Source organism: Petromyzon marinus, chromosome 13 (assembly GCF_048934315.1).
Source record: "Petromyzon marinus isolate PM22_M1 ecotype Great Lakes invasive population chromosome 13, UKy_Petmar_22M1.pri1.0, whole genome shotgun sequence".
Taxonomy (NCBI): Eukaryota; Metazoa; Chordata; class Hyperoartia; order Petromyzontiformes; family Petromyzontidae; genus Petromyzon; species Petromyzon marinus.
In genome coordinates this window covers 8,498,024-8,512,650 of record NC_133679.1, presented here as the reverse complement: position 1 = coordinate 8,512,650, position 14,627 = coordinate 8,498,024, and the positions used below count along the sequence as shown (strand labels likewise).

Sequence of the window (14,627 nt, the reverse complement as noted above, 5' to 3'; positions counted from 1 at the left end):
GGAGGGAGGGAGGGGGGAGAGGGATTTACGTGAGGGGGCAGGGGGGCAGCACCTGCACGTGGGTGGTGCGCAGGGAGCGGCCGTGGCCCTGGAACAGGTAGACGGCGCCCTGGCGCTCGTCCTCAAGCGGAGCCCCCACCGCCAGCTCCCCCCAGCCGTCCTGGTTGAGGTCGGGGACGGCGGCCAGAGCCGAGCCGAAGCGCGAGTCCTGGCTCTCGGCCGGCGAGAGGTGAGCGCTCCACTCCAGCACGCCCTGCGTACGTGCAAAGGCAGACAAAGATTCCCTGTCTAGCCTAAACAGACTGTTGGGGCAAGTGCTGTTAGCGAGCACCTATGAAGGCTGGCACGGCACACGAAGGGGTGGGTGGCCAATACCACGCCCGGCCGCCTTTGTCTCCCCAGTGGTGATGTTTACACACCGCACCAGGTACTCATTTGACGCTGAGTCGACCTAGTGAAGGCCCACGACCGTTTCAGATAATCATCACTGGTGTTGTGCCGTGATTGGGAATTGAACTCGGGTCACCAGGTTCGTAGTGCAGCGTGCTAACCGCTACACTACCGCTCCCCTGCACACGCACACACGCACGCACACACGCACGCACACACGCACACACACACGTACACACGCACGCACACACGCACGCACACACGCACGCACGCATGCACACATACACGCACATATGCACGCACACACGCACACACACATGCACACACACGCACACACGCATGCACACACACACGCACGCACACGCACACACACGCACACACACACGTACACACACATGCACACACGCACACACGTACACACACACGCACACACAAAAGCACACACACGCACACACGCACGCACACACGCACACACACACGCACACACACACACGCACACACACACGCACACACACACACGCACACACGCACGTGCAGGGAGAGATGAGTGCTGCACTCAGCACATCCTGCATGGGCACAGCAAGACAAAGACACACACACACAAAGAGCCCCCAAATAGCCTTCAAGAGACCACTCTGTTTAGTACTGTTAGCGAGCAACCAATGTATGCCGGTAACAAATGTTCACTGGAGGGAATAACTAAACTTTACCCCTGGGGAGAATATACATTCACCAAATATATACTTTCGGGGTGGGGGGACATTTTGAGGGGAACCAGTATTCGTTTGTACCAGCTCGGTGGTCTGACCCCTAAAGCCTCCTGGCCACCTTTTGCAGTAGTCTGTCTGTAGCGCCGGGGTCACGTGGGGCACACCTGGGGGCTGAACGTGTAGAGGTAGACGCGGCCCGTCTCTCTGCTTGACGAGTCCATGAACATGGGGGCGGCCACAAGCAGCACGTCCGACACCGAGTCCCCGTCCACGTCCATGGCGCACACCTCCCCGCCAAAGTACGAGCCGATCTGTGGGTCACGGCAACGCGGCGCCCGGTGATCGGTGACCGGTACCGCTCCCCGGATAACGCTCGCGCCGGAACGCCGGCGCATTCGTCATCCAGAAACAAAACAAAAACCCCCCTCGAGAAAATAAACTAACGAGGCGCGCAGCTTAAAAGTCCATTCATCATCGGGCACGGGGGACGCCTGTCAGCCTCACCCCTGGGCCCCTATAGCAGTGTTTCTCAGCTCCAGTCCTCGCAGCTTTCCACGATTACCAACTATCAGGTGTGTGCGTGGTGTGTGCTGTGGGCTAATTTTATTGTGGAGAGAAAGACATTTGTAGCCATGAAAAGGCGGACCATGGGGAGGTCGCAAGGACTGGAGTTGAGAAACAAATACTGCCCCTAGCCAACGGAAGGTGGCACAGCGCTGCAAGCTCAGCACCCCATGGTCTGGGGGGTGGGCGATGGGTGGGTGGGGGAGGGGCAAAGGGGATGCCGGATATTTGCAAGTGAATCAGAATATGTATTTACACTGGAGGAATCCGATGGGCTATAAAGCTCTTTTTCACAGATGTCCAGTAGGGGCAGGTCAGAACGTTACAACAACAAACAATACACAAACACGATAGGAGTGCAAAGTATAGGAAGGACAAGATAATAACTAAAAATATATGAATAAAACGAACCTATTTTATTTTACCAGGTAAAGAACCACTGAGCTATTAGCTTCTTTTTCAGAAGCGATCTGATCACAAATGATAACTCACAGTGGCTGTGAGTTAGGGATTGGGATGCAAAGAGACGAGGTGTTCGTGATCAGAGTCATTCAAGCAGGAGCACTGCTCTGATATATTTTATGAAATAGCCGACGGGGTGGGACATAGGGCAGCCTTGCTTAATATGCAAGTGACGAGGTTTACAATGTGTTAATTATGTAACATCAATCACAAATAGTTGAAGAGTACTTATTTTTTGTGTATATATTTTTGAAAAGTTAATTGTCAACACTAACTTGGCACAAAACCAAGTCAAACATAGACCCCTAGTGTCCCACCCCCTGGCTCCAGCGGTCTCTCCACTGAGCAACAGCGACACCCATGCCGTAGCCCCCTTTCAGCCTTAAAATCACCGAGCATATTTGTGCTGGCCTTCAACAAGGCAATGTGCATGCCCCTTGGTGATGATGTGATGTGACATGCAAGGCATGATGGGGAAAACCTATCCCACTTTCAAATCGCACCTTTTTTTGTCCAGAAATCACCTTTCTGCATCACGTACTGTCACTACTCTAAAGTGCTGTCGACGACCACCACCAAAACCTCGGCTGGCCTGTAAGAGTCATCTCACTGCGGTGGCTAGGAGATGTTAACTACCTCGCCTGGTATGCAGGAGGTCATGGGTTCGAGGTGGCTAGGAGATGTTAACTACCTCGCCTGGTATGCAGGAGGTCATGGGTTCGAGGTGGCTAGGAGATGTTAACTACCTCGCCTGGTATGCAGGAGGTCATGGGTTCGAGGTGGCTAGGAGATGTTAACTACCTCGCCTGGTATGCAGGAGGTCATGGGTTCGAGGTGGCTAGGAGATGTTAACTACCTCGCCTGGTATGCAGGAGGTCATGGGTTCGAGGTGGCTAGGAGATGTTAACTACCTCGCCTGGTATGCAGGAGGTCATGGGTTCGATCCCGACCCTGACGCCTGCTGTATATTTGGAGTTTCCATGTCTCTCTCCCTGTGGTCACGTGTATTTTTCTCTGGGCCCTCTCGTTTTTCCCTCCACATTTAGAAACATGTGTTTAGAGTATTTGGCTGCTATACATTTCCACATGATAAGCCACTTCATTGGGCTATTATTTGTGATCAGGTCGCTTCTAAAAAAGAGCTATATAGCTCAGTGCGCCTTACCTGGTAAAATAAATGTATTTCAGTAATAGTACCTGTTGCCCAACCAGGGACTGGCGAATAGCATAATCCCTGGAGGTGTCGTCCATGCCGAACGTGACCACTTTGCCCGTGTGGTTGTAGCGAGGTGCCCCTGCGATGTACAAGGTTTTCCCCTGCAGGCTTGCGGATGAGAGCGAGTACCCTGAACGTGACAGAAATGCAGGAGTTGCGCGGTCTCACTACGTGTCCACGAAACACAAGCCAAGTTATTATGTAAGCGGGTCGCGTCCCGCTCCTCTCCCCCTTCGCCCACCACAACTCCATGCCCGGTTTCAGTAATGTGTTTAGGCAAGCCGAATTTAGCTGCCAATTGAGACAGAAGCCAAAACTCTTCCAGATAATTTCACTTCTTGGGTTGGCCTGAATTCTACATCAGAATGCGGGTCGAGTGGAAATATTGAAATCTGGGAAAGACCTGCCCAACTCACGTAGGAACGTGAGCATCTTGGATAGTTGTCGCGATGCCACCTTTTTTCACAATTTAAGTGGTGATAAAAAGAGCACAATTTTGTGAAAAGTGAAATGTTAATTTGCCTGTGAAGAGACTAGTTCTCGGAATGTGCAATTTCCACCACTAGCACGAGGCTGCCAATGGAGCAGAGCACCATCTCACTGCTAATGTATTTATAGATACTCCCAAACTAGAGTTTGAAAGTGGTACACAAGCACAAATAAAAAAAATACAGTCGACGCATTTATAAACAACACTTTGGCCTCAATGGGAAAATAAATAACAGGTGACGTTTCAGGAAATGGCCCTGTGCTGTGAAGAAGTCCCATTGCCCAAAACATCGCCCGTCAATATATTTTTCCTTGTAAGGCCACAGAGTTATTGGTGGTATACATATATCAAAACAAACAACAACCGCAACAAGAGCAACAAACGCAGCGAATGCAACTTCTTCACATCACGACGTCGGCAGCTAGGCCAGGCACATCGACGGCTGGGCCGCGTGGGCGGTGGTGGCCGCTGCGACAGACCGAGGTAGTTGTTGTGGTTCTTGAGAGACGGCGGGAACTCGGCGGCAAGCGCAGCTCGGGGGAGCAGCACGGAGCCGGCGCCACCCGCGTCGGGCACGTGCAGCACGGTGCCCAGCCAATCGAAAGCGCCCACCGCCCCCAGCAGCCAGCCGTCCTGTGCACCCAGCAGTCGAGCCACAGGGTGACGCGCCTTAGTGTCTTTCACCAGGGCGATCGATATATATATGCTCCGTCCGGATTCATTGATATAGATGCGAGGGGATCGGTTTTGGAGTAATAAAATATATATATGCTTTTTGTTTTGTTTAAGGCGAGTCTTTGGATATTGTTGTTTTCGGAATTTGGGCACTTTTCAGATAATTTCTGTAATGTTACGTGCCTTCGTGCTAGCTGAAGTGACGTCGCCCGATGTCAAGTGACACCACTTTTGGTGCGAAAAACGCGCACATGTGATATCATTGAAATGACATCACTTCCTGTGACCGTGACGTCACACTTCGGATCAATCTCAAACGATCGATATTTTCGGATCTTCCGACCTTTAGCATGACCTTGTTTAAGGAGGAGGGAGGCATACAACAATCTCAGGGGGGCACGAAATGGTAAAATGTTAAGACAAACATTAAACAAATGTTAAATGCTAAAGAGAATGAGTAACGATACAATCTGCTTTTGTCGATCACGCAATTCTGCTCTGGCTATCGCTCCCTATGTTTATGAGGAAAGGCTGGCAACGCCCATGACTTAATTATATTTCGACCAACATGTTTTTACTTGACAAGCATTTAGCAGGGCGACTGTACAGCTCGTCCAGACACTATGGGGTTGCATATGAATCTGTATCCACGCTCCGCTTTGTCTACACGTGATATCTCTACCCATGTAAGGTTCGCATCGAGATCTAGAACAATGAGGCTGCTGCTCTGCAACTTAAAGAGGAGGCCAGTTGATGAAATGAAAATTAATGCACAAGACTGGACAGGGCGAAGGGAACTCAAACCATGAAACTGCCCTGAGGCAGGGAACCCAGGAGAGAGTTCACACAACAGCACCTCCAGGAGCTTCGTAGTCAGCAGCTGCTCGTACCTTCACGGGGAGTATGGAGAATCCAGCCTCTGACAACTCCATCTCGAACGTCGAGATGTCGCTGGTTCCTGATGGGAATCAATGCGACAACAGCACAGTGACGCGAGGGCTCTTCTCTGCCAGCATCACTGTGATTTTTCAGTTGTAAATATACTTTCCCAAAGTAATTAATATCCGTTATAATTGCTTTAAAGTCCTTACACATACCACATCTAAGGTAAAACATGGATCTAGAGTCACTATAAATCATTCATTGGTTCCATCTGTAGTAGTGGCGTAGTTATTGAGGGTGCAGGCAGTGTAACTGCACTGGTCCACAGGGCCCCAGGAGCTGGGGTACGGAGAGGGGAGAAATTGGACAGTGCAGAAGGCAGGGGGAGGGGGCATCTAGTTCCTTGTACCCGGGCCCATGCCAACCATGCTACGCCACTGACACTCGTATTCCCAAATTATATTTTATTCACCCAGGAAAGTATCACCAAACCTCAAGACTCATTTTCAGCAGAGTCCTACTTGAGGTTGGTGGGGGTTTTTTTTCAAAATCCTCTATTTATTCTTCCATCCGATCATTGGACAACTTGATTGCCTCATAATTACCTCACAAACCGAAGATTCCCAAATTCCTTGTGATTAGTATCCCCTCTGATAAGAAACAACTTCACATATCCGACTATATGAACTATTTATGGCCCATATAAGTGGGTTGTGGGAGAAAAACCGACCCTTCATGTGATGTTGATGAATGAGAATAGGTTGTCCCCTTTTTTCTGGCAACAAAACAGGCGTCCTCTGGTCTAACACCGTTTGGGACTAGGCTCAAAAGAAAGCTGTCTCTGTTTCAAAGACAATTCATATATTCATCTTCTTTGGTTATTTCAGTAAAGTCACGTAGAATGAGAATAAAATAATAAAATAACAATAAAATTCACACGACGTTTCGGCCACAACGCAAGCGGCCGTCTTCAGGTGAAAGGTACAGACCTGTCGGGACGACAGAGCTTCATTGAATAAGGAATACAATTCATTGAAGCTCTGTCGTCCCGACAGGTCTGTACCTTTCACCTGAAGACGGCTGCTTGCGTTGTGGCCGAAACGTCGTGAGAATTTTATTGTGTTATTTTATTATTGTATTCTCATTCTACGTGACTTTACCGAAAGAACCAAAGAAGATGAATCCTTGCAGTCACGAAAGCTTTAAATCGAAATTCATATATTATCAGAGTGTTTTTTGTTTGCATTCTGACCACAAGTATTGTGGTTAATGCAGACATGATTCTTTGTCAAAGGTTTCAGTTTGGTGTGTTAACATCTCAACACCTGTTTTGTTGCCATAAAAAAGGGGAAAACCTCTTATAATATTTTGGTACTGGCGAAGGAGGTCCCATGATATTAATTCGGAGTTCCTGGCATTATATTTTTTAAATATGGGGTTCACTTGAGGCCCATCTATAACCTCACCAATCAAATGTTGTGACATTGTGTAAAAGATTGAAACACTTACAATAACAGGAATAAGGAATACAATTTTGATTTGAAGCTTTCGTGACTGCAGGAATCCATACTCTCTGGTTCTTTCGGTAGAGTCACGTAGGTAGAAAAAATAATAAAATAAAATACGACGTTTCGGTCGCAACACAAGCATCCGTCTTCAGGTCACCTGAAGACGGATGCTTGTGTTGTGAAAACGTCGTGTTTTATTTTATTTTATTATTATTTCTATCTACGTGACTTTACCGAACGAACCAGAGAGTAAGGATTACAATTGCTGCTCCAGTAAACTCGTGCATAACTGTACATCTATGCCAGCTCAAGCCTCCCGTAAATCTGGTGACTTCTGTGTGGCCACCGCGACTCTAAATTCCTCCATCCCTCTCCCTCCCTCTCTCCCCTCTCATCATGACCCTCTAATCCCCAACATCGACAGTGTATATCCTTGATGACACTCCCCTTTCCGTGGTGTGCCACGAATGAAAAGTATTATATATATTTAAAAAACTAAAATGTAGTACATTCAACAAAAACACCGCTCTAATAAAACAACAGATAGGTGACGTTTTCAAAGACCACATGATGTAACTGGCATTGGCTAAACTTCCAAATAATGAAAAATTATCTGCAAATCCGTCAATTGGAATTACACAGAACAACGTCACCTAAACTGTGAAAACTTGGCAGGACCTTCTATATTTGAGTCCAGTAGAGTCTATTGGAAGCACCACTTAATTCTCTAATGATATATTTTCAACTTGTTCACGCGCCGTACAGTATCTGCTCATTCTCAAAGAGACAGAATGACTCGGAGGCACGAGGAACGACATACAGTATGAGCAGGAGATCCGGCGCTAAAGTCCCCCTAAAGCTCCGCGGTCCTCTACATATTAAGGTGTTATCGATTAATTAATGAGAGTTTACGTGTGGCAGGAAAACCCCACGTGTGTGAGGGGGAAACACTCTATCCCATATAGACGGAACAGTTGAAGTGTACATTTGCTGTACCACCTTCTCCCGGCCAGCCAGGGTATGGCACCTCGATGCCCCCGGAAAGGGAGTTTCACAACATTTGTGTGATACACAAACCCTCGCTTGCCTCCACAATGCTGGATTATAGGCATGCACCACCACAGCCTGGCTGTAGCTTATGCGGTGATGAACACTCAAATTCACTACGCACCCTCCAGGCTATAGATGCGTTCCCCAAGGGCCTTGGTGATGTCCACGAGTGCCCCTGTGCTCTTGACGTCGAAGTAGTATTTCTCTGTGGGCGTGCTGGCGATTGAGCGGATCTCTGCTTGGAGTTTTTCCACATTCATATTGGAACTTATGTAGTAGTCCAGAACCTGCATTGGATGGAGATAAATGGGAGCAAAAACACAAAGATCCCCTGTTTAGCCTAAACAGACTGTTGGGGCAAGTGTTGTTAGTAAGCACCTATGAAGGCCGGACATGGCACATGAGGGCATGGGTGGCCAGCACCACGCCCGGCTGCCTTTGTCTCCTTAGTGCTGATGCTCACACATCGCACCAGGTACTCATTTGAGGCTGAGTCGACCTAGGGTAGGCCCAGGACCGGTTCAGATATATGTCACTGGTGTTGGGCGTGAGCGGGAATCGAATTCGGGTCGCCGGGTTCGTCGTGAAGTGTGATAACTGCATACAAAACACACACGCACACATGTTTCTACGTAAACATGCATGCATACAAATAAAAAAGGTCCCCCTCATAGCCTTTTAAGACTGTTGGGACAAGCGCTGCTAGCAAGCAAGTACCTGTGGAAGCCGGCTAGCACCACACCCGTGATTTGTGGTAACCACGATTTTTTCTCAATTCTAAGCAGCACAAATTTTAATCAGCAATAAGCAGCACAAAACCCACAAAGCAACTGTATACCATTATTATTATTAAGACTCATGAGTATGGTACAGCCATAATTGCCGACTGCCATCTGTAGCAGCCTTCTCCCACATTGCCCAAAGGCTTAGAAGCGCTCGTGAATGCCCTTCCTTCTGCTCCTCTGCCCTTTTGCCCCTCTGCCCCTTACCGCAATGCCGAAGCGAGTGATCCCATCATCGTTGCAATCCTTGATCACCCCTGGCAGTTTGTAGGCATCAGATGACTCCCCGTCTGTCACCACAATCATCACCTTGGACGCCTCCGCTCTTCCGCCGTTTTCCGGCAAAAATGCAGTCGCCCTAGACCCGACACAGAGGCGCCTCCATTAAGACCACAAGCAGAAATACAGCAAATCTTCTCTACTTTGAAAAAAAAAACTCTTCGTATTTTCAACAACAACAGAATCAGATTATGAGACATCAAGGCAATGGGGATAAATACATGGAGTTATAGGTGATCCTATGTGTGTATGTTGAACTTCTTTCATATTGTATGCATCCAACCGCGCTAATCGTAGGTGCGGGAGAAGGACAACAAAGTAAACACAAAAAGCAGTTCTGAAGAAGTTAGTTTTCAATCTCGATTGAAAAGCGCATAGCTCGAGTTGCTTCCTAATATCGGAAGGAAGAGCATTCCAGAAGCGCATCTGAAAGCGCGTGATGCTGTCACCGTCTTTGTTCGATGGCCAGCCAATAGCCGCTGCGAGGATGACCGTGAGAGTTTGCGTGATGGTTTATGCTCCTTGACGAGATCAGCAAGGTGTTGTGGTTCATTTGTGGCAAGCACTTTGTGTGCAGTGAGTTGTCTAAGAAACAAAGGAATGAGAAAAGTAAGAGTAAAGGGAAAAACAAAGGAAGAAATAGAAAACAGAAAGGAAAGGAAAGAGAGAAGAGTCATAGTCAATACATAGTGAGGTGAATGGCTCAAATCGGTTGAAACTTCTCTTAACCACAACTTTACTGCCTGCAATGTCTATGGTCCATAATCCAAATTGTTCCGCGAAAAATCCCAGGGCCTCCCCCATGCCATGCCATATCGGTATATAAGCTGCTCCGTGACAACAAAACAGATGACTGGCATTTATATTTAATTATTTGTTAGTTCAGAACACTGGGCTGGCAACCTCTGAGAGTCTCGAGTTGCAATCCTGAGAGTGAGAAGAGGCCGGGTGGCTCAGAAGTTGAAGCATTTACTGGCACCCCTGACATTTCAGGTTCAGAAGAAAAAAAATATCATAGCTCGAATTTACCTCAATATATTTCAGAACCATATTTAACGTGATGCAGTCACTTGTAACAACGCTGACATATATCACCAACCACAATTGAGAAGCTGATTTAATTACAGGCGGCTGCCTGGATTTGAAACCCAAGATCTCAGCAGTGCAAACTCAGCGCTTTGACTTTCAAGTAACCCAGCTACCTCACACACCAGAGTTCTAAACCAGTAGTATATCAGGGTATCTAGATGTTGGTATGGCATCAGACTAAATGGCTCACCGTGCTGCCTCAATGCCCATGGCCGTGTTGGTGACTTTGCCTCCGCGCTGAGGGATTTTGCTGGCTGCAATCTTCAGCTGCGCTTTGTTGGTGAACTGGTTGAGGTTCATCTCATTGCTGACAGTTTCCCCGTACTGCATGATGCCAACCTGCATGGAGCAGAGCCGAGTGTGTGACGTTAGGACATAAGTGTACGTTTGGGTGGTCGCCATAGAAGTACAGTACAGCACTCATTAGATTTTGTTGCGCTTTTCTTCTGCTGCACACCAATTAGCCCTGCGGCTTAGAACGATCTGCTATACACGGTGGTCATCCATCAAACCAGCGTCACCGTGTATTTCCATTTGGCTCTGCTGATATCAAGGGCTCATGGCCAGGGACATGCACCAGATGTCATGCTTGCCCATCCCTTTTCAGAAGGCATCAATGCAAAACAACGTCATGGACACACGACGGGCCTTGTACACTCATCATTAGCCACCATAAACTCAAAGCCAGGTCAAAAGGTCAAAGAGTTTACAGTGACCTTTCCCAGTAATGGCACACTAAGTTTATTGATTAGCAAGGGGCCTCAGACGCCGAGGAATGGCCCTGGGCTATTCCTGCACAGTCCAGATCTTCTCTCCACACTCCGTGAGCCACGTGGCTCTGTGGGTTTGTCCTCTCCTTGTCCATCAACCTGACTGGTTTTGAGGGCATCTCGGGTAAGGGTGCCGCAATTGTGAGATGTTAACTACCTCGCCTGGTATACAGGAGGTCGTGGGTTCGATTCCGACCATGACGCCGCATGTATATTTGGAGTTTGCATGTTCCACCTGTGGTCGCGTGGATTTTTCTCCCAGTCCTCCGGTTTTTCCGTCCACAATTAGAAACATACGTTCAGAATATTTGGCTGCTATACATTTCCACATAAGCCACGTCGTTGAGCTATCATTTGTGGTGGCTAGGTGGTTTCTGAAAAAAAAGCTATACAGCTCAGTGGGCCTTACCTGGTATAATAAAAAAGGTTAGTTTAGAGAGCGTGGGTTTTATTTCTCAAAGGAGGCTATGTGGCCAACTCGAGGAGCCCACTTAGTGCCGGATTGGCCCAGTAGAGCTGACACGGGAACCCCTACCAAGTCCACTAGCCTGGTTCACAACAATCGATTTTCCACGTGCGCAGTCTAATGCATGCATCACAAGCGTACGAAATTATTTTAATTGGTGAGCCGTGCATTGTTAGCATGGCCGCTGATGATAACGATGACAATGATGGTGAGTGTTTAGCTTCACAGGGTCTATCACGCAGCATTCAGCTACACGGTCACCTGCGTCTGCCCAGGCCCAATGGAGAATGTCTCCAGGATGGAGCTGAGAAAATCCAGCACGGACGGCCAGGGCCAGATGCTGTTGGAGCCATCGAGAACAAGGACGATGTCTAGGAAAGAACGGCAGCCTGGGAGCCAGAACAGAGCACGGACGCACGGCGGTTAGTTTGGCAGACACGGAAAGGCAGGCCAAGATGCAATTTCGTGCAACGCCTCATAATCCCTACCACCAATTCAGACTGAACATGTCCGATCCCTGTCGAATCCCATAAGATAAGCAGGGTTGTGCCTGGACGACCACCAGGGCTTGCCAGGCGTTGAAGGCGTGGGGCTGAAAGATGTTTCCCCCTCGTGTGTGTGGATTTTGTCCTTCATCGGTTTTCTCCCACATGCCAAACTCTCATTTATAAACCTGGTCAATGATCTCATGCCAGGACCTTCCTTGAAATATAGTCTTGAAACTCAGTGAGTCTTGAATGAGTAATACGAATAATTACTCTTTGGTTCTTTCGGTAAAGTCACGTACAAAGAAAATAAATAAAATAGAATACGACGTTTCGATTGCTGCTTGTGTCTGTCTGTGTGTCTCCATGTCTGTGTTTTGTATCTCTCTCAAATTTAGTTACATCTGATGACGACTGCTTGTGTTGCGATCGAAACGTCGTATTCTATTTAATTTATTTTCTTTCTACGTGACTTTACCGAACGAACAAAAGGGTAATTCCTGCAGTCACGAAAGCTTCAAGTAAAAAATAATTATATTTATTCTTAACATATGCCAATATGTTCAGGAGCTAAATGCCAATATCGAGGTCTAACAGCCACAAAAGGGCTTCAGGAGAGAGTTCGTGTAGTTTTGCTATTCTACTACTGAAGGAGTGCAGTCTACAGCGGTTTACAATATGGCCCATAGTCTAGATTGCATGGCCACAAACGCACTACTGTGGCTTTCCATTCATGAAGGAGATGTGAGCATCGGCCTGTTGATGTTCTGATGCGGTTGATGGTTCCACCGGTGTCTGCGAGGAATGCCAAAGCCAGGAGGACCGATGTTTGTGTCTCGAATGAGGTGATTAAAAATTGTCACATTACTATACTGCGCTACGTTACGTGTCATCACGAGGAAAACATTGCTCGATCAGTGCTCCTATGAAGCAGAGAAGCTTTTCATGGTTTTCGTGTGAAATCTGCTCTTTGTTTTTTGACCTAAGAACCACGGTCTTGACTGGTGTCAGAGTCCCTGTGCCTTCAAACTTTTGCTCAAATCTGTTTGTAAAAATACATTCTTCAGTAGTCATGCAAACCCAATGTGGTTCATTGGCAATTAAATAGTGATGTGGAATGTTCAACACATTACTTATTGTTTAAATTTACTGTCAATTATTCACGCTGGTTTTTTAACTCAGAATTCCACTGCAGATGACCATTCCTACCTCATTATAAAAGTATTTAAAAAAGGAAACACTTTACTGCTTTAAGCTTTTGAACAGATCACCCAGAAAGCACTCGACCTCATTGCATATCAGAAGCTAAGCAGAACTGCATTTGGATACTGCTCGCATGGGTGACGACCATGCACAAAAGACCAGTGTAATGAGCTGTGTGGGCTGTAGATGGCAGTGGAGCAGAATCCACCCTGACCAGCGTGGTGAAGTATGGTCAAACATCACTCACGGCCCGCAAGGTGTGAGGAGGTCCCTTCCCAGCACTGGATTGACAAACTGGGCAGTACATGTTCACTACTACTTTATAGTTGGCAATGTAATCCACCACTTGCCAAATGAGGGTGGCTGGTAACATTCTTGATTTTTAACCGACTGCGGTATATGGTGTAAAACCGAACAGACGGCCGATCAAGCATAAGAACAGCCTCAAGTCACATCCGTCTGTCGCCATTCATAAAATATGAGAGCCATTCAACAGCAGAGCAGGCCCTGGGCATGATGCCACGTGACAGCCTCTGTGACAATGGAGTATTTTTGTAAAAGACATTCGTTCCATTCATTGACTCTGCCATACCTGTCATAGTCGGCGCAAATGGGCTTCCAAGCTGCTGGAAGTTAGGTCCAGCCACAGCACAGGCACCCACGGGGAAATACAGACTTCCACACTCGTGAGCCCAGAGCGGAGCACAGGACTGTGGGTTTCACACACACACACACACGTGAATATGTACACAAAGAGAAAGGTTCCCTGTTTTTCACTGGACAGACTGCTGGGGCAAGAATAGCCTCTACATGTGCCCGCATCTTAAGACAGACACAATGGGCATGCGTATTTTATATCGAGAGGCGGGCAATCATTGGCAGAGGGATACAAGGAAGGCTTTGAGGCTGGGCTTGAACAGGGGGCAGGCAGTCAGCAAGATAAGAGAGGAAGAAAGGAAATTAGTTCCAGACAATGGGGGCAGCAAAGGAGACCGAGCACCTCAACTGTCAGTGACCACCTGGTAAGGCTGGCAGGTTACATGGAAGGATGATGTGGACAACGCCATGCACCCTCAATCAGCTTTGTCTCCCAAGTACTGGTTGTTGTGGTGGAAACACACGGCACCAAGTACTTATTTTGGGCTAAGTTTATCTTGGGGAAGCCAAGGGGAGATTGCTGGTGGCGTGGGTGGTCAGGCATGAAATCAGTCTGGTGGCAAACTTTGAAAAGTTGCCTTTAAATTTGGAAGCAACTACTGTTGCTTGCCAATCTGTATGGGTCAGAATGGCAAGCGAAATCCAAAAATGCAATAGCTATGGCAGACTGCACATTTTCATGATACTGTACTGTATATCTTGGCGTGTACTGATTCATGGGGGCCTTGTTTTGTAGGTTCAGTGGTATTTGGGTACTGGAATATATATAAATGGTAAAGGGTGCAGGCCTGAAATGTCTTGCTCACGCCACTGCTGGCAGCAACTTCACAGGATATTTGGTCCATAATAAAGGGGGTTTTTTTTGCCAGAGTTGAAAAACAAATCTGGCTGTCGCCTGATGAAGCTAGTTGTAACTACTGGCGAAGTGTCGTACTTAGATTGTAAATGT

The 14,627-nt window shown here is 47.6% G+C and overlaps 1 protein-coding gene across 1 annotated transcript in view; it reads right to left on the bottom strand.

Moving 5' to 3' along the window:
- LOC116941957 (integrin alpha-1-like) overlaps positions 1 to 14,627 on the bottom strand; it is a 53,900-nt gene that overhangs the window by 16,555 nt on the left and 22,718 nt on the right. Inside the window, exons 5-14 of the mRNA XM_032953389.2 lie at positions 13,614 to 13,731; positions 11,595 to 11,722; positions 10,288 to 10,436; positions 8,937 to 9,087; positions 8,069 to 8,234; positions 5,398 to 5,465; positions 4,312 to 4,465; positions 3,324 to 3,472; positions 1,265 to 1,411; positions 53 to 253 (exon numbers count right to left, since the gene is read on the bottom strand). Coding sequence (XP_032809280.1) covers positions 53 to 253; positions 1,265 to 1,411; positions 3,324 to 3,472; positions 4,312 to 4,465; positions 5,398 to 5,465; positions 8,069 to 8,234; positions 8,937 to 9,087; positions 10,288 to 10,436; positions 11,595 to 11,722; positions 13,614 to 13,731 — 1,431 coding nt within the window. The remainder of the gene's footprint in view (positions 1 to 52; positions 254 to 1,264; positions 1,412 to 3,323; positions 3,473 to 4,311; positions 4,466 to 5,397; positions 5,466 to 8,068; positions 8,235 to 8,936; positions 9,088 to 10,287; positions 10,437 to 11,594; positions 11,723 to 13,613; positions 13,732 to 14,627) is intronic.